The sequence below is a fragment of the Chenopodium album genome, chromosome 9, assembly GCF_948465745.1.
Source record: "Chenopodium album chromosome 9, dcCheAlbu1.1, whole genome shotgun sequence".
NCBI lineage: Eukaryota > Viridiplantae > Streptophyta > Magnoliopsida > Caryophyllales > Amaranthaceae > Chenopodium > Chenopodium album.
In genome coordinates this window covers 382832-409215 of record NC_137842.1, presented here as the reverse complement: position 1 = coordinate 409215, position 26384 = coordinate 382832, and the positions used below count along the sequence as shown (strand labels likewise).

The 26384-nt window shown below is 38.5% G+C and overlaps 1 protein-coding gene across 2 annotated transcripts in view; it reads left to right on the top strand.

Moving 5' to 3' along the window:
• The window catches only part of LOC145558166 (putative protein arginine N-methyltransferase 6), a 29204-nt gene that overhangs the window by 1441 nt on the left and 1379 nt on the right, over positions 1-26384 (top strand). The window contains exons 3-12 of one of the 2 annotated variants that reach the window (XM_081619313.1): positions 227-295; positions 2221-2256; positions 7087-7128; positions 8064-8129; positions 9539-9607; positions 9740-9817; positions 9913-9991; positions 10809-10903; positions 13462-13546; positions 15845-16047. In XM_081619313.1, the coding sequence (XP_081475439.1) occupies positions 227-295; positions 2221-2256; positions 7087-7128; positions 8064-8129; positions 9539-9607; positions 9740-9817; positions 9913-9991; positions 10809-10903; positions 13462-13546; positions 15845-16047 (822 nt within the window). The remainder of the gene's footprint in view (positions 1-226; positions 296-2220; positions 2257-7086; positions 7129-8063; positions 8130-9538; positions 9608-9739; positions 9818-9912; positions 9992-10808; positions 10904-13461; positions 13547-15844; positions 16048-26384) is intronic. The other variant, XM_081619314.1, reaches the window with a different exon arrangement.

The following is a 26384-nucleotide window of genomic DNA, read 5'->3' as shown; positions in this document are numbered from 1 at the left end:
TTTCAAAGTCATCTAAAATCTCTTTCATTCCATTTATGATACATTTGTCATATCTTATTTTAATACTATAACTCTAAAATTCTAAATGCGTAATTGACAGTCAGTTTTTATAGTTTCCCTTTGTAATTATAATGACAAGAAGGCATATGCATTGGCTTTATGGTATAGGTGAAAGGAGATTATGCACGCTTACCTGTTAATAGATTTTACTTAACAAGTTTTGCAGGTTGTTGTGGATGTCGGCTGTGGTACAGGCATTCTATCTATATTTTGTGCACACGTTGGAGCTAAAAGGGTAAATATGTTTTGATTCTTACTGAGACTTTTATAGTTTTTTGGATTTCCCAGTTTTTTCAGCTGATTTATTTATGAAATGAAGGTAAGAAACAAAAACTCTTAGGTTTTGCTGCAGAAAACTGTTAATGTGTTGATTTTCTTAGATAAATTAATGATCATGGTATGTAATATTCATCCAATGACCAGGAATGCTGAATTGAAATTTAATTACTACTTTACACAAGCATCAAACAGGATGATTTGAAGGCTTGATATGACCAAGTATAGTTTAGAAGGAGTCTCTAAGCTCCCAGATAAGGAGGTTTAAGCAAGTCACCCGGAGAAAAACAAACCAATGTGGTGCATTAGTGCCATACCTGCCGTCAAAATATGATCATATTGGAAGTTCATTAGTGGCATAATCAATATCTTTGTAGGTCTACATTTTTTATTAAATTTTTTTAAAATAACCACCCACAAATCACACCTATTTTAAAATAACCATCCGTTAATTTTTTATTTTTATTTTACCACCCCTTAAATTAAAAAAATACTCAAATTCTCACCTTTTTATAAAATTAGGTGAACTTTCCGTCACTGGAACCCACATAACGGCTATATTGAGCCTTCATTACTGTTTTTCCCCCCAATTTTTTCTACAAAACATTTCCTCAAACTCATTTTCTCTCGAATTTTCATCCACCCCATCTCACTAATTCAATCACAATCAACCCACAAATCCAAACTCACAAAAAAGATGAAATCTTTACATTTCAATTCAGTCTCCATCTTCATTCTCTCAGTACTTTCTTTCTCTACACTTACTATATCAAAATCATCAACACAAACCATGAATTGTTGGCAGTCTGTGCTTAATTCTTAGTTCTAAAACCCTCCTCAAATCTGACTCTGCCATTAATTTAAAGCATGTTTGATGTCCTCCCAAAAGATGTAACAGTTGAAAATAGTGATAAAGATTTCATCTTTGTGAGGGAAAACTGTTCTTGTGACCCTAGAAAATTGGGGGAAATTTCATGAATTAGGGTTCTTCGCTCAAATTAATTGGGAAAAATTGGGGGATTTCATGAATTAGGGTTCTTCGCACAAATTAATTGGGGGAAATTAGGGGATTTCATAAATTAGGGTTCTTCGCACAAATTAATTGGGGGAAATTAGGGGATTTCATAAATTAGGGTTCTTCGCACAAATTAATTGGGGGATTTCATGAATTAGGGTTCTTCGCACAAATTAATAAGGAGAAGTTGGGGGATTTCATGAAATTGGGGAATTAGGATTTCATGAAAAGCCACGGAAATTTGAAAAAGGTGCGAATTCGAGTACTTTTTTGATTAAAGGGGTAGTAAAATAAAATTAAAAAATTAACGGGTGGTTATAATAAAGTAGGTGTGATTTGTGAGCAGGGATTTAAAAATTTTCCTTTTTATTTTTCACTCTTTTCTTATCCTAACCTCATATCTATCAAACAATGAAAATTGACCCCCCCTTTTTCCTTCAAAATTTTCTATCCATACACTTTAAACAAGGAAGGTGATTGTTATTTGAAGTTAATATTCCTTTTATGATATTGACTCCTAAGGGGGAAAAAAAATTCCCTCTACAAGTTTTTATAGTCATGATACTCATGTACCAGATTTAAAAGGGAATCAGGATTTGGGAATATTACTAGCTAGCTCTTGATTTTTCTTTCTCGAAAGACCTCTGAGTAGTTACATACTATAAGAAACCAATAGATTTATGCCTTGTTCCTCTATGTCTTTTGAAATTTCGCTGAATTTTAACTATCTTGATTACTCCCTGCTTCCCAAATTTCATGCTAGCTTTGGAACTGTGATTTACTAAAAGTTTAAAGCTTGCAAAGTATATGGAAAGGGGGTAGTATATTCTCTTTACATTTATGTCTTCTAAATTTCTTTCCTTTGTCAGGTTTATGCAGTGGACGCTAGTGACATTGCAGTGCAGGTATTTTTATTGAGATTAATGCTTCATTGCTTCCTAATAGTAGTTACTGACTCTTTCATGTGATTTTATTGAGATTATGCTGTCTAATACTAGTCAGGTGATGCTTCTTAATACTAGTCAGTTGATGCTTTGCTTAGTTCATGTGTTGACTAGATTCTTCTTTGTTGCAATAACTCCTTTCTAGTCTTCCAATTTTGTTTAGTGACAGATTGCTAATCATACAACAGTTGTTGAAAGGAAAGATTTGGCAAGTCAATTTTAATTTTTGCGCAGTTTTGGATTATACTAAATTTCTCAACTGTCTGTCCTCTTTTTTTTTTTTTTTCCTGAAGGTAGGTCACTGTTAAGTCTATTTGTTTATCTTGGAAATCCATCCCTACCTTTATTGGCATTAGACCAAAATAATATGTGCCAAGTGTCAGTGCAGTCCGAATCCATGACCCATTATTATGTTATTGGGAGACAATCCTTGAAAAGGTGCTTTATTCCCTTGGAAATCATACAACAAATCTGAAAAATTTGATCAATTTTTGATTCGGAGTTGAGTTGGGCAAACATGCAAAAAATGAATTTGTTGTTTTAAGCCGTATCAACTCGGAAAATTTTGATTGATTAACTGAATCCCATCACCAAAAGGCTGCTTTGTGATGATGTTGCCCGCATTTTTGAATCATGGAAGGCAATCAACTACTTTTCCCTCTTTTAAAAGTCATTTTTTTTCAAGTTAATATACAAACTAAATTGTATTCATACCTTTTTGTAAGGTGTCACAAACATGATTTTCCTCAATTTATGTTTACTTTGGGAATAGAAGTGAACTGAATAGCCATAAAAAAGGTCAAAGAGAGCCAAGGAATAAGGATGATTTTTATGTGACTTTTTCTGTATCACTCTTCCATTATTTTAAGGGGTAGCATCAAATCGGATCGAAGTGTCGTAAGATCCTACAAAATAACGCCCTCTCCTGACATATGGAATCTTTAACAGTGACTTACTACTCCTTAAAACCACTCTAGATTATCCTTATTGTGTCGTAAGATCCTAATCCCGCTTGTACTATGTGATCCTTATTGTGCCATATCGATTCGTAGAACTTACCCTCAAATATCTGAATATTTTCATGACTTTACTCACAATTACCATTGGAACCATGTAACAAAAAATTTGATGGTACTATAGAGGTTTATTAGTTTACTAGGATTGCCACCTCAATTTGATGGTAATTTGATGGTACTATAGACCTTTTGTCAATGAAGTGCATGAAGGATTAAAATCAAAAGATTCTAGTTTAATATGAAGATATTAAGGAAAGTTGGAAGGGATAATGTCGCGTCATGACAAAATTTTCCTATCTTTTTCCACACCTTAGCCCATAGATATTGTGCCTTTTTCAGCACCGATTTTCATTCACGTCCGAGCTATAGATTGAGCCTTAGGGATTCCTAATCATTCATCATTCCTTCCTTAAGTTATTTGCAGCATCATTACAATACCCGGAATTCCATCTACGGCCTACTATGTGAAAGGTGTAATATCTGAGGATTTTATTTTGGGGAGACACATTTAGGTGTAATGATGGTTTCATGAGTTGGTTCATTGGTTATTAGGTGGGTGTCACTAAAGACATCACAATTTAAGATTAGGATATCAATTGGGAGACTATGCAAATAATTAGAATTGCATTGAAAAGAATTAACTAAATAAAGCATTTGGCCCATATCGTATCCTTGTGGAGGGTTGGATATGTTTGGAAATGGTCGTTATTGATTGGCTAAAACCGTTTTTTAACAAGATTTGGAGAACTAAGAAGATTCCATACGATTTGAGGAAAAAACACTTAGGTACCAATCTATTAGATTAGAGGGGATGCTCTAGATTTCTCAAACTATTGGTATAAATTTCATGAGCCACACCATTAAATTATGAGGATCTATCATCTATGAGAACCAATTTTAATTTATGCAAAGGCGGTATACTATGGAAGCTATACATTGATAAGGAAATGATGGAATATTATAAGGCAAGGAAGAGAGGATAGATCTTGGATGGAAGGGATTGTAAAAGTACATGAAAAAGTTTGGTTTGTAGGAATATTACATTAGATAAAAGGAAAGCAAGAGAGATAATCTTGGTTGTCGTGTTCATGTAGTAGACCTCCACTTGTTACCTTAAATTCCTTCCTTGCACCTTAAACACAACCCTATGTGAAATAACGGTGATGATTGTTCATGTACCACAACTTATTAACCACCATCTCTTAGAAAATCATTCTTTAGAAGCACCTATTGTCATCTCTAAAAATCTAACAAGTGACTAGCAACACTTAATTCAATATCTTTTCTACCCTCCTAAGCTATTTGTTTAACCTTAAATAAAAAAACCCTTAACTCATAATGTCATAAGCTATGTTAGTCAAACATGAAATATTTGTTGGGATATCGGTTATGACATATATTCAGGTACAAAATAATTAAGGGTTGTTAAAACTTCCCTACTAGAAATTAGAGAGGATGGAGGGAGATATGGGTGACAATTTGACTTTGAGATTTTTATTAAAGCTATAAAGTTGAAGCTCTTTAGATCTAGGAGAAAGTCCGAAGATTGGTCTATTGAAGATGAAATCTACAATATGAAGAAAGATTACATTTAGTGTTTTGGTTGATGGAGGGGAGAAGAGTAAATTGTGATTTTTTAGAGCACTAGTTGTCTTCTCTGGTGCATGTGCTCCATTATTTTCACTATATTCCTCATGAACTACTGTTGAAGTATTCTTTACCTTTTGTCAGTGTGAGGCGCAAGGCGATAGGGGGTAAGCGCTTTTTTTTTGGCCTGTCAAGGCGATTTTGATAAGGCGCACCCAAGGCGCACTCGAAGCAAAATTCTGCCAATTTTTTTCAAGTATTTATATAGTGTGCCTCACTTCAACGAGGCGCACTGAGGCGCTGCATATCCCTTATCGCCTCAGCGCGCCTTGAGCTTTTTTATACATTGCCTTTTGTATGTATGTGTGTGGTTTTTATTTTACTTATTATTATTATTTTTTTTTTTTTTTTTTGAGGATTTATGCTTTGCCACAATGAAAAGTTAAGAAATTTTATATTAGACAATTGGATCCATAGACCGTAGACGTGCCTTTGTTTAGGAAACATAGGCCCCTTTGTCATAATTATTCCTGAAACCGTCTTTTCCTTTATAGTAGAGTACAAATAATGAGATAAATTATCAAAGAAACAAAATGGAACATTTTAATGGAAGAGGGCTTTCTTCTTAGACCTTAGACTTCTCAATTTTCTTGTTAAATTTATTGAAGTTTGGACTTTGCAAAACCTAGATAACCTTTTCTCATCTCATATGAGACATCAAGACTATCTAGTTATGAGACCTTTTAATTTGTTTGTTGGACTTTATGTTTGAAAGAATAACCCCTTTTTTTTTTTATATTTTATTTTTTATATCTTCTCAAATGTAACATATTTATTGAAGAGAGGTTTCTTGTGAGAAGGGAAATCAATATGCTTGTCAGACTTCTTGAAGTTTGAGATTCTAATATCTAGATGTAATTTGGGAGAGTGAAGGATAACTCAAGTGGTTAGAGCTCCCCTCTCGCTTCCTAGAGATCCCTGCCCTTATGGCTCCCTAAACACCAAAAAAAAAATCTAGATGTAATTAGATGTCCTATTTGCCCTATGTTAGGAAATAAGGGTGTAATTGTGTTTGATTAATGCGGAACAAATCAATGAAAAATAAGAATTTAGACAAGCAATAAAGAAGATAAACAAAGAACACAAGGATTTACGTGGTTCGGTCAAAATAGACCTATATCCACGGGTGGGGATTCGAGAGCTTCTTCACTATGATGGAGAAAGAAACAAGAGAATAATGCAAGGAGTCCTAAATCTAATGGCTCAAAAAGGTATGATTTAAAAGATCAACTAAAGGGTCCTTTTATAACACAAGGAAACCCTAATAAAACCTTAAGATTGTTCCATAAGTATACTCAAATAGCCGTCATAGAAAAGATATAATTTTAGGAAATATTCCATCAATTATCCTAGAATAACCTAACTACCGAGCTATAGCTCGGTAGCTAGTTCATGCCTGCCGCAAGTCCTCATAGGGCCGAGCTATAGCTCACTCGCATAGAGCTATAGCTTTCGTTGCAAATCTCCGGCTTCGTCAGGTTTTCGTAAAACGGTCATAACTTTCTTGTTTCTTATCGGAATTGGGCATATGACCTATCGTTGTAAAACTCTTGAACCAAGCTATCACCTCCAACTTGAATCACCTCCAACTTGAATCACCTCAAAATCAGTTGTAGTTTGAGAGATATAAGCGTTCAAAGGCAGCCCTACTAGATTTCGAGTCACAGTTTAACACCCTCTTTATAGGGTCATGTGCTGTCATTTAAATTTCTTCTTCTCTCTCTTTGTCCCTTGTTTCCATTCCTTTTTTATTCATGTATTATTCTCATTTTGAAGTGAGTCGTGACCCAACAACTATTCTTCTTTATTTCCCCTTACCTATTGTTGCATAGTCAGCTTAATTATGTAAGTGTTTCTCTATCTTTTGTTTTTGGTTTTAGTCTGGAACTTTTTTTCTCATTACTCTCGGATCATCCATATAGTGTATCTTATATGTACAATATCCAACTAAGTCCGACACCCATTTCCAAGTCCAAGTATCTTACGTTTGAACCAACCAATGCCTTTGTAGGCTGTAGCAACAATAACATAACCCAAATGCCAACCTTTTGGCTTCTCTGTTGTTATGTGGGCTTATAATATATTTAGCTGAATATGAAAGTAAAACGTGTATCCTTGAACATACCAGTTTAAGAAGAGGAGATTACAAGACATTGCTGCATTGTTGGAGGTAATGAATTCCATCTGAGGTTGATAAAACTCTACCAAGGGTTTACTTTTTTGAAACTGTATTTATGTGAAAGGGGATTAGCCTTAGAAGATGTATGTCACTAAATATTGTAATTGTATTTGGAGTGCTCTTTTTATATTTTAATCAATGACATACGTTTTAATTATTTCATTTTGTTGTGTATTATTATTCACATGACATTGTTATGTACTCAAAATGCCTAAATGATTATGTTAGGAACCTAATATTATTGACAAGTATAATCAGTGAAGGCATGTCAAATGGATGAAACCAATGTCATGGCATTCTTTTATTACAAGGCATTCAATTTTGTTTCAGAGTTTCATTTTTCCTTAGCCATAGCCAACTACAGCACATCCATCAAGCTGTATTCTAAAATGGTATCGCTGCTAGTACATGTTGAAAGAAATGCTAGAAATAGGAATGGTTTGAGAAGTGCCAAGTTGCTTTTGATGACTTTAAGGTTGTAGTATCATCACTATTAGTTTGACAAGCCACTTGAAGTATCCATCAATGCTTTTGACTTCTCAATTTCCTTAGAAATTGCAATAGTTTGACTTTCATGTTTGCTACTGCACATCTCTAACAATTTATATCTTTAATATACGTTGATACTTGTTCAACAGCATTTACATAATAACATATTCTTAATGTTAGTGAAATTTGTGGTCAAAATTGGATTAAAAAAAAAAAAAATGGAAGTCAAATTGTTGCAATTATAACGATTCAGAGGAATTATATTTTGTTTAGGTCATAAAACTCCCCACCCCAACCCACCCTACCCAACAACACCCCCAAGGTCTGCTCCTGTTGGTAGCTCTTTCTTCTTCTGTCACAATATATATATGTGTGTAAACTTTTTTTTTCCTTAAAATATTTCAAGCACCTCCTCACAATTGTTGCATTTCTAACAGGCAAATGAAGTCGTCAATGCAAATAATCTATCTGATATTGTTAAAGTATTGCATGGACGAGTGGAGGTATGACTCTGAAACAAACATTTTCATTATCTGGTTAAACCACAAAGGTCTGGCTATGTAATATGATAGAACTTTTCTTCTGAGTGATTATGCTTTTCTAGATCTTGAAAGTTTACTTGTTGCATAATTTGCATTTCATTCGGGAAACTTGGGCTCAATTCAACTCTTGTACAAGTATTATTTCAATTGTAAGAAACCGATGACAGCAACACCTCAACAACAAGTTTTAGGATTCATTGGAAGAGCAAGATTTATGAGCTTTAATCCAACCAGTGATTTCTGTTTGTCCCTGCTTATCATTGAGTGTCCTCTCACATATTTTTGGGCAAGGTGTCTTTTTTTTTTACTCACCAGAAGCCGATATATTCATGTAATCTGTGTCAGTTAATTACAGAGGAATTTGATTTTCAAACTTAAATCTAATAGTATATGGTGAAAAAAGGGAAAGGTGTAGCCATGTAGATGCATGAGCCCTTAGAAAAATAAGAAAAGACAACTCTTTCCCATGTGTATTTTGTTTCAAACCCCAAGCACTGATATACTGAAAGAAAAGCATTCCTTCTGAAGTATTGTTCTGGAATTCATGTGTCTTCTGAAGCATTTCTTAATATGTAACTTAGAACCAGGACAAACAGAGTATTGGAAACACAATAGCAATTACCGTGTCTCGAGTTTTCAACTATTCTACTTTTCTATAATAGCAATCTTCCATTGGTTACTGTATTTGAAGCTGAAATCTGTACCTGACATTTATAGCAACAATATCTTTCTGTAAAAGGCTTTGTTTCAAATTATTAGAAGGATAGATATTTTTGTCTGTTGTGCCTATGATCTGAACTGCGTTAAAAGACACCGGAATTTTCTACCTTCCAACCCTTTATTGTTGTGATTGAAGAGATCAGAGTCCAAAGACACTGAGAAAATTAATAAATGCTACAACTTTCAGTTTGCAGGAATTTCTGGGTTGGAAATTAAGAAGGAAAAAAAATTGCTTATGAGAACTCCAATGATTTTTATCCATTTTTAAATGCTGTATTCGAAATCATACCAGAAGTATTTGTTTCGACATTTGCTATGTTGTTAGTCTATCCTGTGTTGATTTACTTACCAATGACATCTCACTGTATGGGAAATATTGTTGTGTATGGCCAGCCTGTTTGATGATCTTTGTCAATGTCTGACTGCCATTATTCGCTCTAATCTGATTTCCAAATTTGAAACAACGATTAAATTTGCAGATTGTCTTCCTGCCTGACTTATTAGTAAAGTTTAAATAACTTGTTTTTATTAGTTTTGTTAAATATCCTGATTTGAACATTTCAAATACTTGTCTGTAGTTCTTTTAGTCTTTACAGCTTTGCCAACTATTGTATCTATCATGTATTACCTTATTTCTTGTATTACTGCAGGACGTGGAGATTGATGAAGAGGTTGATATTATAATATCAGAATGGATGGGGTACATGCTTCTATATGAGGTTAAGATTCAAACATGTGTGTCACAGTTATAATATTCTCAGTATTGAGATTGCTCATTTCTGATGTTGCAGCCTGAGGTTTCAAATTTTATTTCGCTGTCATTGAACCTTTAGTCTTTTTTATTTCTGTAGAGCATGCTTGGAAGCGTGATTACTGCTCGAGATCGTTGGCTGAAGCCTGGAGGTCTTATTCTTCCTTCACATGCAACTGTATGCTCTTTTCTGTGCTTATTTTTTTTTAATTACTAATTAATGCATCTTGTACGACTGTATATAACATCTGCATTTCACTGGTTTATCTGCAGCTATATATGGCACCTGTTACAAATCCCGATCGATATTCCCAGAGCATTGATTTTTGGCGTAATGTATACGGAATTGATAGTAAGTATGAACTATTGCATGTCCATTGACAAATTTATTTAGTTTTAATGTTTTCTCTGGATTATGTCCATACTGGTTGTTTGCTTTTCCCTTGAATAAATTTCTCGTAACTTGCTCTGTATCCCTTGTTTGAACTGCAATGAGGAAGATTGCTGACTATAAATCATCAGAATTTTTAAAAGTAATGTATATTATCTAATTTATAAGGTCAGGATAGTTTTGCAATTATTGAGGTGCCAATTCCTTTGAGATATTGAAAAAGCCCTGTTCTCTCCTCATTATGTCTCAACATCTTTTATCTTCTACTCTTTCTGAGGGAGGTCATTCTTTTTGTAAAGTTGTAAGATCAACTACAAAGTACAGAAAGGTTGCTGCAACATTCTCCACACATGCATAATTTGTTTGGTATTGTTTGGTTCCTTCCATAGTTCCATGTCTTTATCACATGGAGAATCCTTCACTCTTTTTCGAGAATCTCACATTTTGTTTTCTGCTACTAGGTTATTTGTGAATCTTTTATTAAACATCTTGCTGTACTAAATTTATTTATCCTGTAAATTTACTAATCTAAAGCTATGATCATAACATGCACCAACTTTATGCATAATCTAATGGCTTTATATGCAAAGTCAAGATGACATACATTGGTAGCTATGTTGCAAGCTATATAAAAGAGGAATAATCTTGTCTGATCATTTATCTCAATTCGATCACTGTGAAAGAGCAGATTTTAGTAAACTATTAGTCATTGTTTGTACTACCCCTTTTTTGCTAGGCTTTTCAATTTGATGAATTTTCTTTTTTTTTTTGTCACTAGTGTCTGCTATGGTGCCACTTGCTAAACAGTGTGCATTTGAAGAGCCAAGTGTGGAGACTATATCGGGTGAGAATGTCTTGACTTGGCCCCACATGGTGAGTCCTTTCTTCCCCAAGTCACCTCATTTTAGTTTTTGTTTTCAAATCTAATTATAGTTGAGTGACGAGTATCTAGGGTTCGAGCAAGTGGTTTATTTTATTAATGTTCATTTTCAATACATTTATAGGTTAACTTGTTATTATGTTTCTACTTTTTGAGATTTGTTTTTCTCTGAATTCATCTTCTCGAGTGGCATTCCTATGCTTTGGTTATCTCTGAGCCACATGTAAAGTGTTTGATTGCATTTTTGTCAAAATGCTCTTCCTATTGAGAGGTTTTGTTTTTTGAATTTATGCATGTTCAAGTAATGTTTCCTTTTCTTTAGCTCCTTGAAAATGATTTTGGAATGTTTGCTTGTAAGATCTAAACAAATTGATAAAACCATTGGTTGTGGCAAAAACTTTACATAAGCCAGAGGATAGCAAAATTCTTCCTTATAAGGTTAAGACGTGCCTCTTCTGTGAGAAATTTACTAATATGCAGAACAGAGATGGGAAAGTGAGGTAGACATACAGCAATGTTTAACAAATTAGGAGACATAGTAATGACATGTTGTGGATCAAAACAATTACTTCAGGAAAAAAAATAAAAATCTAAAACATCTAGTGGTAAAATTGCATCTTATATTGGAATCATTTGGAGATGAAAATGCACTGAAGCAAAAATGTCAGAAAGATGTAACAGAAATATGTTATGAAAAGGCACATATGCTATGGGCTTTAGTAGTGTTTTTATAGTATCATCGGGTCAAAGGGATGACTGACTAGGGAGGATGCTGTGTGATCCTACTCTTAATCTGAATGCCCAATGCTTCAAGTTGTATGACACTACTCCCTCCTTTTCTTTTTAAGTGTTACACTTTGACCGGTACATAGTTTTAGGCAATTAAATTGACTCTAATATAATAAGAGGTAAGTAGGGCAGTTTTGGTTAAAAAAAAAAAAATTATAGAATAAGATAGTGTGTTAATATTTTATTGAAAGATAAGGGATGTGAGATGGAAGGAAATAATTATTAAAAAAAAAAGTAGCAGTGGGTTTGAGTGGGGGCCATGAGAAAAGAGATATTATATTAAAATGTAGTTGTTTGCCAAAAATGGAAGTGTAAGTGTGTAACACTTAAAACGATAGAGGGACTAAAAAAAATTGATGGAAATAGAACTAGGGGAAATCTGTAAGTGTTGACTAGGCCCCTGTGTGATGCATGGATACGCCGAAGTGCAGCTGTTTCCCGTACCGGGGACGGGTACGGCCCAGATACTATCCCATGGCGTACCCTCGGGGACGGCTGTGAGCAGCTCCAGAAACGTTTCAGGGATGAATTCTCTTCTATTCTGACGTCCCCAATACAAACCCAGCCCATTTTTTAACAAACCCCCAAATTTACTTGCATCAGGTTGATTTTTCAAAAGCCCTAGAAATTGAGAAGCCAAGATTCCTTGGAGATTAGGAGGCGACCACCTGCTGCAACCCACTATTCCTTGCCGGCGACCACTTGCGACCCACCCTGACACCCGCGACCTGTAATAAACTGATATTACTCAATGTAATAACAGTACAACGAAGGGGAAAACTCAGAAATTTGATTAAACAAATTAATGGTTTTACAAACCATAATAGTAGGTTTAGCCTACAAAGCTCCAATAGTGACTTTAGGTCACAACTCTCCTAAGAAACTACTCCAAAATTCTCCTTCCTTCCTTCTACCCTCTCTACCTATTTATACCAAGGATTATTAACCTAGCAAACTAATATTAATAAAATACCCATACTACCTCCCATAGGTTAGTCTATTACACGACCGGCGAAACTTCAATTTACTCTACCTTCTACCTACTGTTCTACTTGCTCATTTTCTCTCTCTTTGACTTTAGCAGTAAATCAGTTTGTTTGTTTGTTTGTTTGTTTTTTTATTTTTTTTTATTTTTTTATTTTTATTTATTTATTTATTTTTTTTATGTTTATGTTTTCTTTTTTATGATTATATGATCATTTGATTTTTGTTTTCTTTTTTCTTTCAAATCACTGTAGGTTTGTGCTTTGTTTTTGTTTTAAATGATTATTATTATCATGTGATTATTACATAAGTGGTTTTTTTTTTATTTTTTATTTTTTTTTATTTTTTATTTTTTTTAATTTTTTTATTTCTACTGTGTGGATTTTTTAAAAAAAACCTTTAATGTATTATATATTTCTGATTTTTTTTGCCGTACCCGTTTTTTGAAATTTGATTTTGCCGTTTCCCGTCCCCGTATCCGTACCCGTTTTTGTCCCTGTATCCGCTTTGTGCAACCTAGCGAGGCTTTACTTTTGTGCCATCCATCCAAGATTTCAAGCTCTGCCTTAGGTCAGTTTGGTGACTGTGCCACTATGTGTGACTCAAGAACATTTGTTATGTACTTGTGAAATAACATTACCTATATTTATAACTTAAATGCAATTTTCTTGTGAACTTGAAAATTTTAATTCATATGTATCAGTTCTTTGGATAGCTGAAATTTCTTTATCGTGGTGTATTATCTAGTACCTATGGCTGATCAGCTTTTTATATACAGGTAAAGCATGTAGATTGCTATACCACTACATTGACAGAATTAGAAACTGTTGAGGCAAAGTTTAAATTGCAGTCTATGATGCGAGGTAAGCATTGGTTGTTTTTTTTTTTTTTTTTTTTTTTTTTTTTCCCCAATCATTGCATTACCCAATTCTATAAGATCATATCTTGTCTATTTGTTAAATTTAGATATTATAAAATTTGTGAAGTGATCTATTTCACAAGGCTAGTACCAGTCATGGGCTTCCAGGTAAAAAAAGTGTATTATTGAAGTTGAAGAAATGATATTTACCCCCAGCCCCCTCCAATAAAAAAAAAATAATAAAAGAAATATTAATGGATTTATGATGAGTCTATTATAGTTTGTTGTTGAACACTTCACGTTGCTTGAGTGTATAGTGTAGATTATGGTGGTTATACTCAATGATGCACGGGTACGCCAACCTCATGCCGTTTTCCGTACCGGGGACGGGTGCGGTACGGGTACGGCCCGGATACGTCCCCAAGGCGTACCCTTGAAAAGTGGTACGGGGAGAAAATTTGGGGACGGCTTGGAGCACCTTCAGAAACGTTTCGGGGACGGGGACGGATCACCTCCATTTCCGACGACCCCAATAGAAGCCCAACCCACTTTTTTTTTTTAAAACACCCCAATTTTACTTACCTAGTTTTGATTTCTTGAAAACCCTAAAAATTGAAGAAGCCACCTACAATATTGCGCCCCACGATTCCTTGGAGGCGACCAATTGCAGATGACACTAGTGGTTGGCGATCTACAAGCAGCCATTTCTGAACCTTCGAGAGATTAGGAAGAAGATGGTTTTTTTTTTTTTTTTCTCTAACATTTCAATTGGTAAAAGGTTGGCTCCGTTCTTTAGAGCTGCTGAGCTCATCACGCTCTGCTCCTGATCTGCTCTGTTGTGCTCAAAAGCAGATTTGCTGTGCTCTGCTCTATTCTCAAATAATAATTAATAATAACAATAATAATAATAATTAATATTCAATAATAATAATAATTAATATTCAGTAATAATAATAATTAATATTGTATTGATGATAATAATTTATTATTTTGAATAATTATAATAATTATTAATATTAAAAATAATTTTAATAATTATTAATATTAAAAATAATTAATATTTATTAATCATAATAATAATTAATAATAATAGTTATCATTATTAATATTTAATAAATCAAACTATTAAGAATTAATATTTAATAATATTATTAATTAATAATTTTTAATAATTATAACAATTCTTTCAAAAAAATAAATAATAATAATAACAATTTATTTTATAAACATTTGATATTAGAATCACAATGTGTAGAAACATTATATGTATGTGGGTATTGATTGTTAGTTCATTGAGTTGAATTATTTTTCAAATCTTTCCATACAATTTAAGAATTAAAAAAAAAAAGATATTGGTGCATAGGACGACCAATAATTAATAATAATAGATATTGGTGCTCCTGCAGCCGGTCACATCTTCAGTAGGTTCGGGGTGGGGGCCCAGATTGTATCTCGGCTCCCTACCAATTTCTTGTAAATTGATTGAATTTGTAGGTTTTAATAATAATAATAATAATAATAATAATAATAATAATAATAATAACAACAACAACAACAACAACATTAATAATAATAACATTAATAATAGTATTAATAATAATGTTGAAATCTGCTCAGCTGTGCTATGCTATCTTGAAATCTGCTCTGCCTTGCCAGAAGCTCAAAAGAACAGGGCCGTAAAGTAGTTGTAATTGTAATTAAAAAAACAGGGGTTAATTAGCTTTAATTCTCTAACTTTTTTCACTCTCCTTTTTTTAAATTTTTTTTTTTAGTCTTACTTATCTACTGTATTATTCCGATTCGTACTTAGTAGAATTTAAAAACATTGCATGTAAAAAAAAAAAATCAGTTGGTTTTTTATAAACATTTTTCTGAATTTTAATTTTTCTGATTTTTTTTTTGCCGTATCCTCGCCGTACCCGTTTTTTTAGAATTTCTATTTTGCCGTTTTTCGTACCCGTATCCGTACCCGTTTTTGTACCCGTATCCGTTTCTGTGCAATCTAGGTTATACTCACAGTTACAGCTTCTATTTCATTTTATGGGATACCCTTGAGGCTGATTGACAACGTAGCTCCTTGATTCCGCATACTAGGGTACAAGTAATAGGCTGAGGGCAATTAAGGCATGAAATGTGTTTCTGCTTCTTCTTTACATCTTTGTAGATCACTAATAGGGAATAATGGTTATAATGATTCCAAAAGTTACTTTAATTCTGATTTAATATGTGTGGCATTTCAAATTGTGAGTTGTGAGCAGCTGAGCTATAACTCGTGTCTTCTGTTACATTTTTATGAATTCAGCTCCACTTCACGGGTTTGCATTCTGGTTTGACGTTGAATTTGGTGGACCTGCCAATTTGCCAACCAACAATGGTGCTTCCTCCAATGATAATACTACCAACAATAACTGTGAAAATGACGGACATAGAAAGAGATCTACAAATCCTAGTGAAGCACTTGTTTTATCTACTGCCCCTGAGGGTCCACCAACACATTGGCAACAGGTACTTTCTTCCTTATACATAATCCTAGCTAGATCCTGGCCTGATAAACGAACTCCTTTGTAATGTGGATGTGGATTCTGTGCTTGTTATCATGACATTATTTTCATCCATAATTTTATTTTCACGTGCAGTTATGTGGAATCTATGATTCAGTAGTATCAAGTACCAACCCAACAACCTAGCTCTAAATGCTTACTCCTTTTTTGGTTATGTGTGATAGATACTTCTCTTTGATAGGTTCTTAGATTCAGCATATCTTCCAACATATTCTAGTGCTCCCCTACATTGTGTGTTTATTGATGTCATAGTAGACTCTTTATTATTATAGTCAGATGATAGAAGCTTTAGTTTTCATCCAGAGGTCTTTCTATATTTTTCATCCATAATTTTATTTTCATGTGCAGTGATGTGGAATCTATGATTCAGTAGTATCAAGTACCAACCCAACAACCTAGCTCTAAATGCATACTCTTCTTTTTTGGTTATGTGTGAGATACTTCTCTTTGATAGGTTCTTAGATTCAGCATATCTTCCAACATATTCTAGTGCTCCTCTACATAAGTGTGTTTATTGATGTCATAGTAGACTCTTTATTATTAGTCAGATGATAGAAGCTTTAGTTTTCATCCAGTGGTCTTTCTATGTGCTTATTCAATATTGTCTCTACAGCATCTTGTCCTATTGTGCTTGTTTTAGAATTAAGATACCTGGGATTGTATTTAACAAGATGGGTGTAAGATGTGAGCCTTGATTTAAAGATCCCAAAAGTTGAAGTCGACAAGTCGTGTTGCAATCGTTCAAGAAATTTTAGTCCTGTTTTTCACCTGATAGGCTGTCCCGTCTGGCTTACCAACATTGTGGACTTTGTGGTTATAAATCCAAAAGGTTGCAAGACTTATGGGATAATTATTGATAACTAGGAGGCTTGAGTTTGTAACTCCAATGTTGTCACCTTAAATTGGGAATTTTGTGGTAGTTACTTTTGGTAAGTTATGTCCATTGATTATATAGTAGAGATCAAACTCCATTTGTTTAGGAATTCTGAGAACTCTGGTTGTACTCAACTGCAACGGACTGGTGGTGCACACAACACAAGATGAATGTGGTCGGAAGGTTGTATTCGATTTAGCTCAAGGCTTGCGTGAAATAAACATGGCTTTAGGCTATGACTCTCATATGTCAATACAAATATTTTCTGAATGCCTTCTAACTTAGGGACAACTACTATTTATACTACCACTACATTACAATAGTTGGCAAAAGCCTTAATTGCTAATTTTACTACTTCTTGTCTCCATTCCAATTTACCACAGTAACTAATGCTAATAAGCCAAATCTGCCAAGTTTGTCTCCTGCAACTTTAGTGCTGCTGCTTGAGCAAGTAGTTGAGAGTTGTGGGTGTTGTCCTGCTGCTGTTGCTTGTGTCTCCTTCTGTAAGTCACGGTAATGGGTGGGCGTTGTGGGTTCGTTGCAATACTCCCCCCCAAAAGCGCCACCTTGTCCTCAAGGTGGAAAGCTGGAAACTGGGCTTGGATTGCTGCGGCATCCTCCCAAGTTGCCTCAAAAGCTGGCAGTCCCTGTCATTGAACGAGGACATCATACCCCTCTCGTCCTCCCAGCTTAGGCCTGCTGTCAAGTACTTCCCCTGGTTCTACTACCAACTCCAGTTCGGGGTTCATCTAATCAGGAATGCTCGGGCTGCTGAAGTGGTTTCCCACGGCTCGCTTGAGTTGAGACACATGAAACACCGGATGAAGCTTACACTGCTGGGGTAGAGCTAACTTGTACGCCACCTTCCCTATCCTTTGAACCATATCAAAGGGACCATATAAGCGCGCGGCCAACTTCTCATAGGGCCTCCGTGCAAGGGAACGCTGCCTATAAGGTTGGAGGTTGACAAATACCATATCCCCCACTTGAAATTCAACTTCTCTCCGTCTCAAATCAGAATTTGTCTACATGATTTTTGTTGTGCACGAGTGAGATTCAGCTTGAGTTCATCCAACATCACATCTCTCTCTTGCAGCAACTCTTCCACAGTATCCACAGTTGTTTGGCCTAACCCCACCCTCATAATTGTCGGAGGGTCTCGCCCATACACCACCTTAAACGGAGACACTTGAGTGGAGACATGATTTGTGGTATTATAAGAGTATCCTGCCAGGGCAACCAAACAGCCCATGCCCTAGGTTGTTAACCACCTCCGTTTGGCCGTCTGATGATACGAGGTACTCTTCTTCAGGTCAGTCCTTTGCAAACGGAATAGCTCGCGCCAGAATTTACTCACAAAAATCCGATCTCTATCCGTCACAATGCTATTGGGAATACCATGTAATCGCACAATTTCCCTCACAAAAACTTTGGCCACAACATAAGCTGTAAAAGGGTGTTTCAACCCTATGAAGTGGGCATATTTCGACAGCCTATCTACCACCACCAAGATCGTATCCACCCCCTTTGACTTCGGTAACCCCTCGATAAAATCCATGGAAATATCTTCCCAAATTCTCTCGGGAATGGGGAGAGGTTGTAATAGACCCGCCGGAGATTGCTGAGAATGTTTGTTTTTCTGACATACCTCGCAATTCCGAACACTCTGCCACGTCCCTACGCATACCAGCCAGAACCACTCTCCTGCCATTCTCAAATAGGTCTTGGTGTCTCCGGTATGGCCACCCTCGGGTGAATCGTGGTATGCCCTCAATAGGGCTGCCTTCCACCTGGAGTTTCGTGGAATTACTAACCGCCCCATGTAGAGCAGCTGCCCATCTTCCACGGTGTAACCCAGACTACTCTCTCCCCTCCTGTCTCTTCTTTTAATTTTTGCAACCCTTGGTCCTCACGAATTTCCTGTATCAATTCCTCCCAATTCATCCCCTGCACTGTCACAATGGCTTCCAATTCCGCCCCTGCCGCGTCTTCCCCTCTTCTAGATAAAGCGTCAGCTACTCTATTTGCCACCCCGGGTTTGTATTGTAATTCAAAGTCGAACCCAATCAGTTTCCTCACCCACTTTTGGTACTCCGTACCCACCTCTCGTTGTTGAGCAATGTACCTCAAACTTTGTTGGTCACTCCGGACTATGAATCTCCTCCCTAAGAGGTAGTGCTTCCATTTTTGTACGGCTAGACAAACCGCCATCAATTCCTTCTCATAAATTGATTTGCACCTTCCCCAGGGACCAAGAACCTTGCTAAAATATGCCACCGGCCTCCCCTCCTGCATCAACACCGCCCCAAGGCTATAGCCGGAGGTATCGGACTCCACCACAAACGGCTTCCTGAAGTCCGGCATCACTAAAACAGGGGCTGAAGTCATAGCACTCTCGGCTTCCCCGGACCACCCGATGTGCAATGTGGGCATAATGGCATATGAATTTTCGATGGCCCAAGAAGCCTCTTAAGTCCCTTAAGGACTTGGGAGTGGGCCTATTAGTCATGGCCTTAACCTTGTCTTGATCAACAGCCACCCCCTCCTTGGAAATAATGTGGCCCAAGTAAGCTACTACCTCCTTCCCAAATTCACATTTTTTCATATTGGCAAATAAAGTGTGTGCTTTCAAAGTGTCCAAAACTTGTTTCAAATGCTCAGCGTGCTCCTCCTTACTAGCCGAGTATACTAGTATGTCATCGAAAAACACAAGTACGAACTTGCGCAAGTAGGGGCGAAAGACATCGTTCATTAAGGATTGGAACGTGGCCGGCGCGTTCGTTAAATCGAAGGGCATTACTAAGAATTCGTAATGGCCCTCGTGTGTCCGGAACGCGGTTTTGTGGGTGTTTTCCGGCCTCACCAAGATTTGATGATAACCCGCCTTGAGTTCGAGTTTAGAGAATATCCGGGCTCCGTGCAACTCATCTAACAATTCATCGATCACCGGTATGGGGTATTTATCCGAGACGGTCTCTTTGTTTAGGGCTCTATAATCTACACAAAAACGCCAGGACCCGTCCTTCTTTTTGACTAGAAGAATCGGGCTAGAGAACGGGCTCGTAGAGGGCCGTATAATTCCTGCCGATAACATTTCCCCAATCAACCTTTCGATTTCGTCCTTCTGAAACTACGGATATCGATAGGGCCGTACACTTACTGGTTGCTTCCCTCTTTGAGTACAATGCTGTGCTCGTGCCCTCTCAATCCTCCAATAACCCCAATAAAAAACTCGGAATCTCACTGCTCAATTGCTCATCCTTACTCTCAAGTTGATTTATCTCTACCAACAGCCCTTCCTTTTCTTTCCTTAAAGTTCCGACCATTGCCTTTAATGTGATCCTTGTACGAATCAAACTAGGATCCCCCTTGATTGTGATCGTTTTTTCCCCCTCCATGAAGCTCATCTCTTGGAGTTTGCAGTTGGTCATCACCGGACCAAGCTTCTGCGGCCACTGTATGCCAAGTATCACATCGGAATTCCCAGTTGAAGAGGGAGGAACTCCTCTTCAATGGTCAGCATCTCATTAATCTTCAGCTTAACACCAACCTTGGCCTTTAATGGTTTCCCCGTTCCCCAAGGATACTCCGAAGCTGCTTTCTCCGGTCAACGGAACTTTCAACTCCTCCACCGCTCTGAGCAAAATAAAGTTATGGGTAGCGCCGAGGACGATCATCTCCACCTCCGGCTTCCCTTTAATCTCTCCTGTGAGCTTCATCGTTTTCGGGTTAGTCAACCCCACAATTGAGCACATAGAAACGCTGGTCGAAGCTTGTTCTTCCTCACACACCGGAGTTTCTAAGGCCAACAACTCCCCGGCTTCCTCCTCGTCGTCCTCCACCAGTAAAATACTAAGCCCCTTGGCGGAGCAAACGTGCGTGGGTCCAGTCCACCTCCCGTCGCACCTAAAGCACAGACCCTTCGCCTTTATCTCTTGAATTTCTCGATCATTTAGATGCCTGACCTCCCCATTGAAACGAGTCGAGCTCGGGTTTGCCCGAGTCTGGTAACTCGTGGGTTGGAAATTAACAGAGGCTACTGAAGTTTGAGGGGTGTGGGTATTTTGTGGGGTTTGGGTATTTTGTGGGTTGGTGTGTACTGGGTTGGTGTTTTGTGAGTTGGCTCTTTGTGGGCTAAAGGCTGGTTGAAATGGGGCTGAAGTTTGGGCTAACTCAATACCTAGAGTGGTAGCAGGGCTTCGATTGAAATAGGAATAGGGCCCGAGCCTTAAGAATGCCCCACCCGATTTCTTAAGTTGGCTGACCCGGTTTCTCTCCTCCACCGGATAGCCAAATCCATGGCATCCTCAAGCGTGAAGGGATTCAACATTCGAATCTCCGATTTAATCTCTTCTTTTAGCCCATTGATAAACTGTCCTTTCATTATACTCTCTGGGATATCAATTAAGGGCGCCGCTTTTTTGATGAATATTCTCTAATACTCCATCCACGAGCAGCTCACCAGCAAACGGGCACGGTGGAGGATTATCGGCGCCGCTTCATCGAGTTGCTTGCTCCAATTGAGGGGGTGCTAGAGGAAATAGCTAAGGGCCAGTATTTGAATGGTCTGCGCGAAGAAATTCGGGTCGAAGTTCGGATCCTAGATCCGGTTACATTGGACCAGGCCATGGAGCTTTCTATGAGGATTGAAGAGAAGTTAAAACTCAGCCCAAAACACAAGCCCACTAGCAGCCTACCCACTTGGCGCACTCCATACCCGACTACCAAACCCAACCCGCAAAACACTTACCCAAATAACCCGAACCTAAACACGAATCTAAACACAAATCCAAATCTCCACAACTCGGCCATTCTCTCTCCTCAGTCTCGATCCACCCATAAAACCACCGGCGACATAAGACGCCTGGCGCAGAAGGAGGTGCAACAAAAAAAGGGAGCAAGGACTTTGTTTCCGTTGCGATGACAAGTGGCACGTCAACCACCGTTGTCGCCGCCGTGAGCTAAGTGTTTTGCTCATGGTTGATGACGATGTGGGTGAAGACGAGGAAGCTGGAGAGCTCTTGGCCGCGGAAATGGAACCACCCATACCGCCACCTTCTTTCCCACCAATTGAGCCACCACCGGGAGTTTCTCTTTGTTCTGTCATGGGCATTACTAGCCCTAAAACCATGCGCATGGAAGGCAGGATCAATGGGGGTAAGTTGATTGTGATGGTAGACCCGGGGGCGACCCACAACTTTATTTCAACAGTGGCAGCGGCTCATTTGAATCTTCCCGTAACTGAATCCAAGAGTTTTGGGGTTACTTTGGGTACTGGAGCGGCGGTGCAAGGTGATGGAGTGTGTGAAGGAGTACTGTTGGAGCTGCAAGGAGTTACAATAGTAGAAGATTTCCTCGTCCTTCCCTTAGGCAATTCGGACGTCATTTTGGGGGTCCAATGGCTCGAGAAATTGGGAACAATTTCTTCAAATCGGAAAACGCAAACACTCCGGTTTCAGACAGGTGGTGAGTCGGTGATTTTACGAGGTGGGGCGCACTTGCATTACGCTCAAGGCCATGGTGAAGACGATCCAGAAGGCTGGTCATGGTGTATTGGTAGAGCTGAACCACCTGGGAAATTCTGTTGAAGAGGAACCACAATTACCAACAGCTCTCAGGCCTTTGATCACTCAATACCAAGGGGTCTTTCACATGCCTGATGGATTACCTCCTCAACAGCATATTGATCACTCTATCACATTGAAGAATGGTGCCAACCCGGTGAGTGTTCGACCGTATAGATATCCCCAATGAAGGACGAAATTGAGAAATTGGTGAGAGATATGCTAAAAGCAGATATCATTCAAACCTCCACTAGTGCCTTTTCGAGTCCTATCCTTTTAGTTAAAAAGAAAGACGGTTCGTGGCGTTTTTGTGTAGATTACCGTGCATTAAATAATAAACTGTTCCTGATAAATTTTCCATCCCCGTGATTGATGAATTGCTGGATGAATTATTTGGGGCAAAGGTGTTCACGAAATTGGACCTCAAATCAGGATATCATTAGATTCGGGTTAAGGAAGCGGATGTTCATAAAACCGCTTTTAGAACCCACGAAGGGCACTATGAGTTTTTAGTGATGCCATTCGGCCTCACAAACGCTCCTGCCACCTTCCAGATGACCGTTCCTTAGGAAGTTTGTATTGGTTTTCTTCGACGACATTCTGGTTTACAGTAAGTCTATGGCAGAGCATCATGTTCATTTGCAGCAAGTGTTGGTCACCTTGGCTTCAAACCAACTTTATGCTAACCTTAAAAAATGTGTGATAGGGAAAGAACGTGTTGCCTACTTGGGACATGTAATTTTAGTAGCTGGGGTGGAAGTTGATGCCACTAAGGTACAAGCTATGCTAGAGTGGCCTGTCCCTCTTAGTCTCAAGGAGCTCCGTGGTTTTTTGGGACTCACAGGGTACTATAGGAAGTTTATCCAGAATTATGCCTTGATTGCGAGGCCTTTGACTGACCAACTCCGGAAGGAGTGTTGGGGGTGGACGAAAGAAGCTACGGTTGCGTTTGAATCTTTGAAGGCAGCCATGACTCGAGCCCCCATCCTAGCTATGCCAGATTTCTCTCGGCCATTCAGATGCTTCTGGCCATGGACTAGGGGCCGTATTATTCAGGATGCTCACCCCATTGCTTACTTTAGCAAAGTCTTGGGAATGCGTGCTAGGTCGAAGCCCATATACGAAAAAGAGTTGATGGCCATTGTGTTTGCTATTGAGAAGTGGAGGCATTATCTCTTGGGTAGACAATTTGTAGTTCGAACCGATCAGAAGAGCTTGAAGTTTTTGTTGGAACAAAGGGAGGTAGGGCAAGCATATCAAAAATGGGTGAGTAAAATGTTGGGGTACACATTTGAAATTCACTACAAGCCGGGGCCTTGTAACAAGGTAGCAGATGCTCTATCTCGGCAATTCTCACCAGAGTGTTCCTTCTTAACCACAACCTGTGGTCTAAGTTGGGAAGTGGTTCAGGAATTCATAGTCAAGGATCAGGCCCTACAAAAGCTGATTTCTCAGTTGCAAAATGGTGAAGTGGTTCCTAAATGGTTCACCCTAGAGAGTGGGATTTTGAAGTATAAGGGCAGAGTGGTTGTTCCCAAGAATTCTGAGCTCATTACTCTTTTTCTTAAGGAGTATCATGACTCACCTGTTGGCATGCTGGAGATCTGAAAACGTATCAACGATTGGCAAGTGAATGGTATTGGGAAGGTATGAGGAAGGATGTCACTAATTATGTTAAACGCTGCCATGTTTGCCAACAAAACAAGGCTTCTACTCTCTCTCCCCTCGGATTACTCCAACCTTTGCCGATTCCGGACAAGGTTTGGGAGGACATCTCCATGGATTTCATAGAGGGATTACCCAAATCTTTGGGTTGGGATTCAATCCTCATGGTTATAGACAGGCTGTCCAAATATGGTCATTTTATACCCCTGAAACACCCATTCACTGCTCAATCCGTGGCTCAAAGTTTCTCTAAGGAGATAGTCCGACTTCATGGAATTCCTTCTTCAATTGTCTCTGACAGGGACAAGATTTTCCTGAGTGTCTTTTGGTTAGAATTATATAGGCTCCAAGGTACACATCTGAAAAGAAGTACTTCATACCATTTGGAGTCTGATGGGCAGACCGAGGTGGTAAATAAGGGTGTAGAGTCTTATTTGCGTTGCTTCGTTAATGGCAAGCCTAGATCATGGGCAACCTGGTTACCTTGGGCAGAGTATTGCTACAATACCGCCTATCACACAGCTACTAAATGCTCTCCTTTCAAGGCAGTCTACGGCAGAGACCCACCTCAATTAGTGCGTTTCATTTCTGGTAGCACTAATGTTCCTTCCCTGGAAGATCAGTTGTTGGAGAGGGATGCTATTCTAGATGATCTTAAGTTTCATCTCACAAAAGCTCAGGTGTATATGAAGCAACAGGAGGATAAGAGTAGAAGGGATGGCACTTTTCAGGTTGGTGATTTGGTGTATGTGAAGCTCAGGCCATACAGGCAGCAAACCTTGGCCAGGAGAAGGTATTAGAAACTTTCCCCTCGGTACTATGGTCCTTACCCTGTGATGCAAAGGATTGGGGAGGTTGCTTATAAGTTGGAACTTCCTCCTACAGCACGTGTCCATCCAGTTTTTCACATCTCTCAGCTCAAGCAAGCCCTGGGAACAGGACAGCTGCTCATACTTGACACTGAGCCAGAGGCAGTGCTTGGGGTTCGCACCAACCAGACTGCCACTGAAGTTTTGCTGAAGTGGAAAGGGTTGCCAGATTGGGAAGCCACCTGGGAATGTTTCTCTGACATAGATCACTGATTTCCTCACTTCCACCTTGAGGACAAGGTGAATCTTTGGGAAGGAGGTATTGCAAGGAATCAGCCCAATGTGCAGCCCAGGCCTATGATCCATTACACTTATTCCCGCAAGAGAACTAAGTCGGCTGGAGCATCTAAGTGAAGAATGAGCTGGAATAATTCTGTTATGAGTTTGTTAGCCTTGAGGGAAGTTTTGTAATTCTCTTCCTAGTTGATTATTCCCTAAGCTGGTCAGTTTGTTATGATTAGTGGTATTAATAGGAGGTTAGCTGGAGGGAGAGGTTATGCTGAAAAATATTGTTAAGCTTTTGCTTAGTTTTGGAGAGCTACTCTTCCTCTCGAATGAAGAGTGATTGTATTGTTTGATTACCTTGATCATCAATACAAATATCATCCCCTTACTTAATTTTCTGATCAATCCCCTGTTTTTCTATTTCCTGTTTTGGGTTAATTCCTAGCAGTCTACGACACCGCCAGCCACTGCTTGTGCAAGCTACCGGCGTTCACCGGCCGATATTGGTTCAAGATCCGCGTTTTGAGATCTTCCCACCCAATCAGAGGTCGCCGGCGACTTTCCCATTGTTACCAACGGAGAGCGTCTCCATCCATTGCCACGACTGCGGCCTCTACTTCCGCCAATCTATAAAACTGGAAGAACTGTTCCCCCCCGGAGAATCCACCCGTCGGGGTCGGATCCGTCGAAAGTCGGCATATCCAACTTCCTATATTTCCAATTTCCGTTCCCTTCTCGTGGGTCTTGATTAAAATTTCGCATTCCACCTCCGGCGCCGGGATCCCAGTTGCCAAACCTGAGACCTCCATTACGGCATTACCCAGTGGCGTGTCATTAAAATTTCCTCCTCCAAATGGCTGGTTCACTTCTTCATCCGCCGTTCCTTTTCCCCTATTCTGCAGCGCGGCCATCATTGCCCTCATCTCCTCAAAAAACTTGTCTTGATTCTTCGTCAGGGTGTTCTGGATGGAGTTTTCTCCGTCTTCGATTTTTTCGAGAATTTCCTCTATTCGTTCTTCTAGCGCCGCCACTCGTTCCGGTGTTACTGTCAACGGCGTCGGCGGCATGGTGGCTCTGATACCAA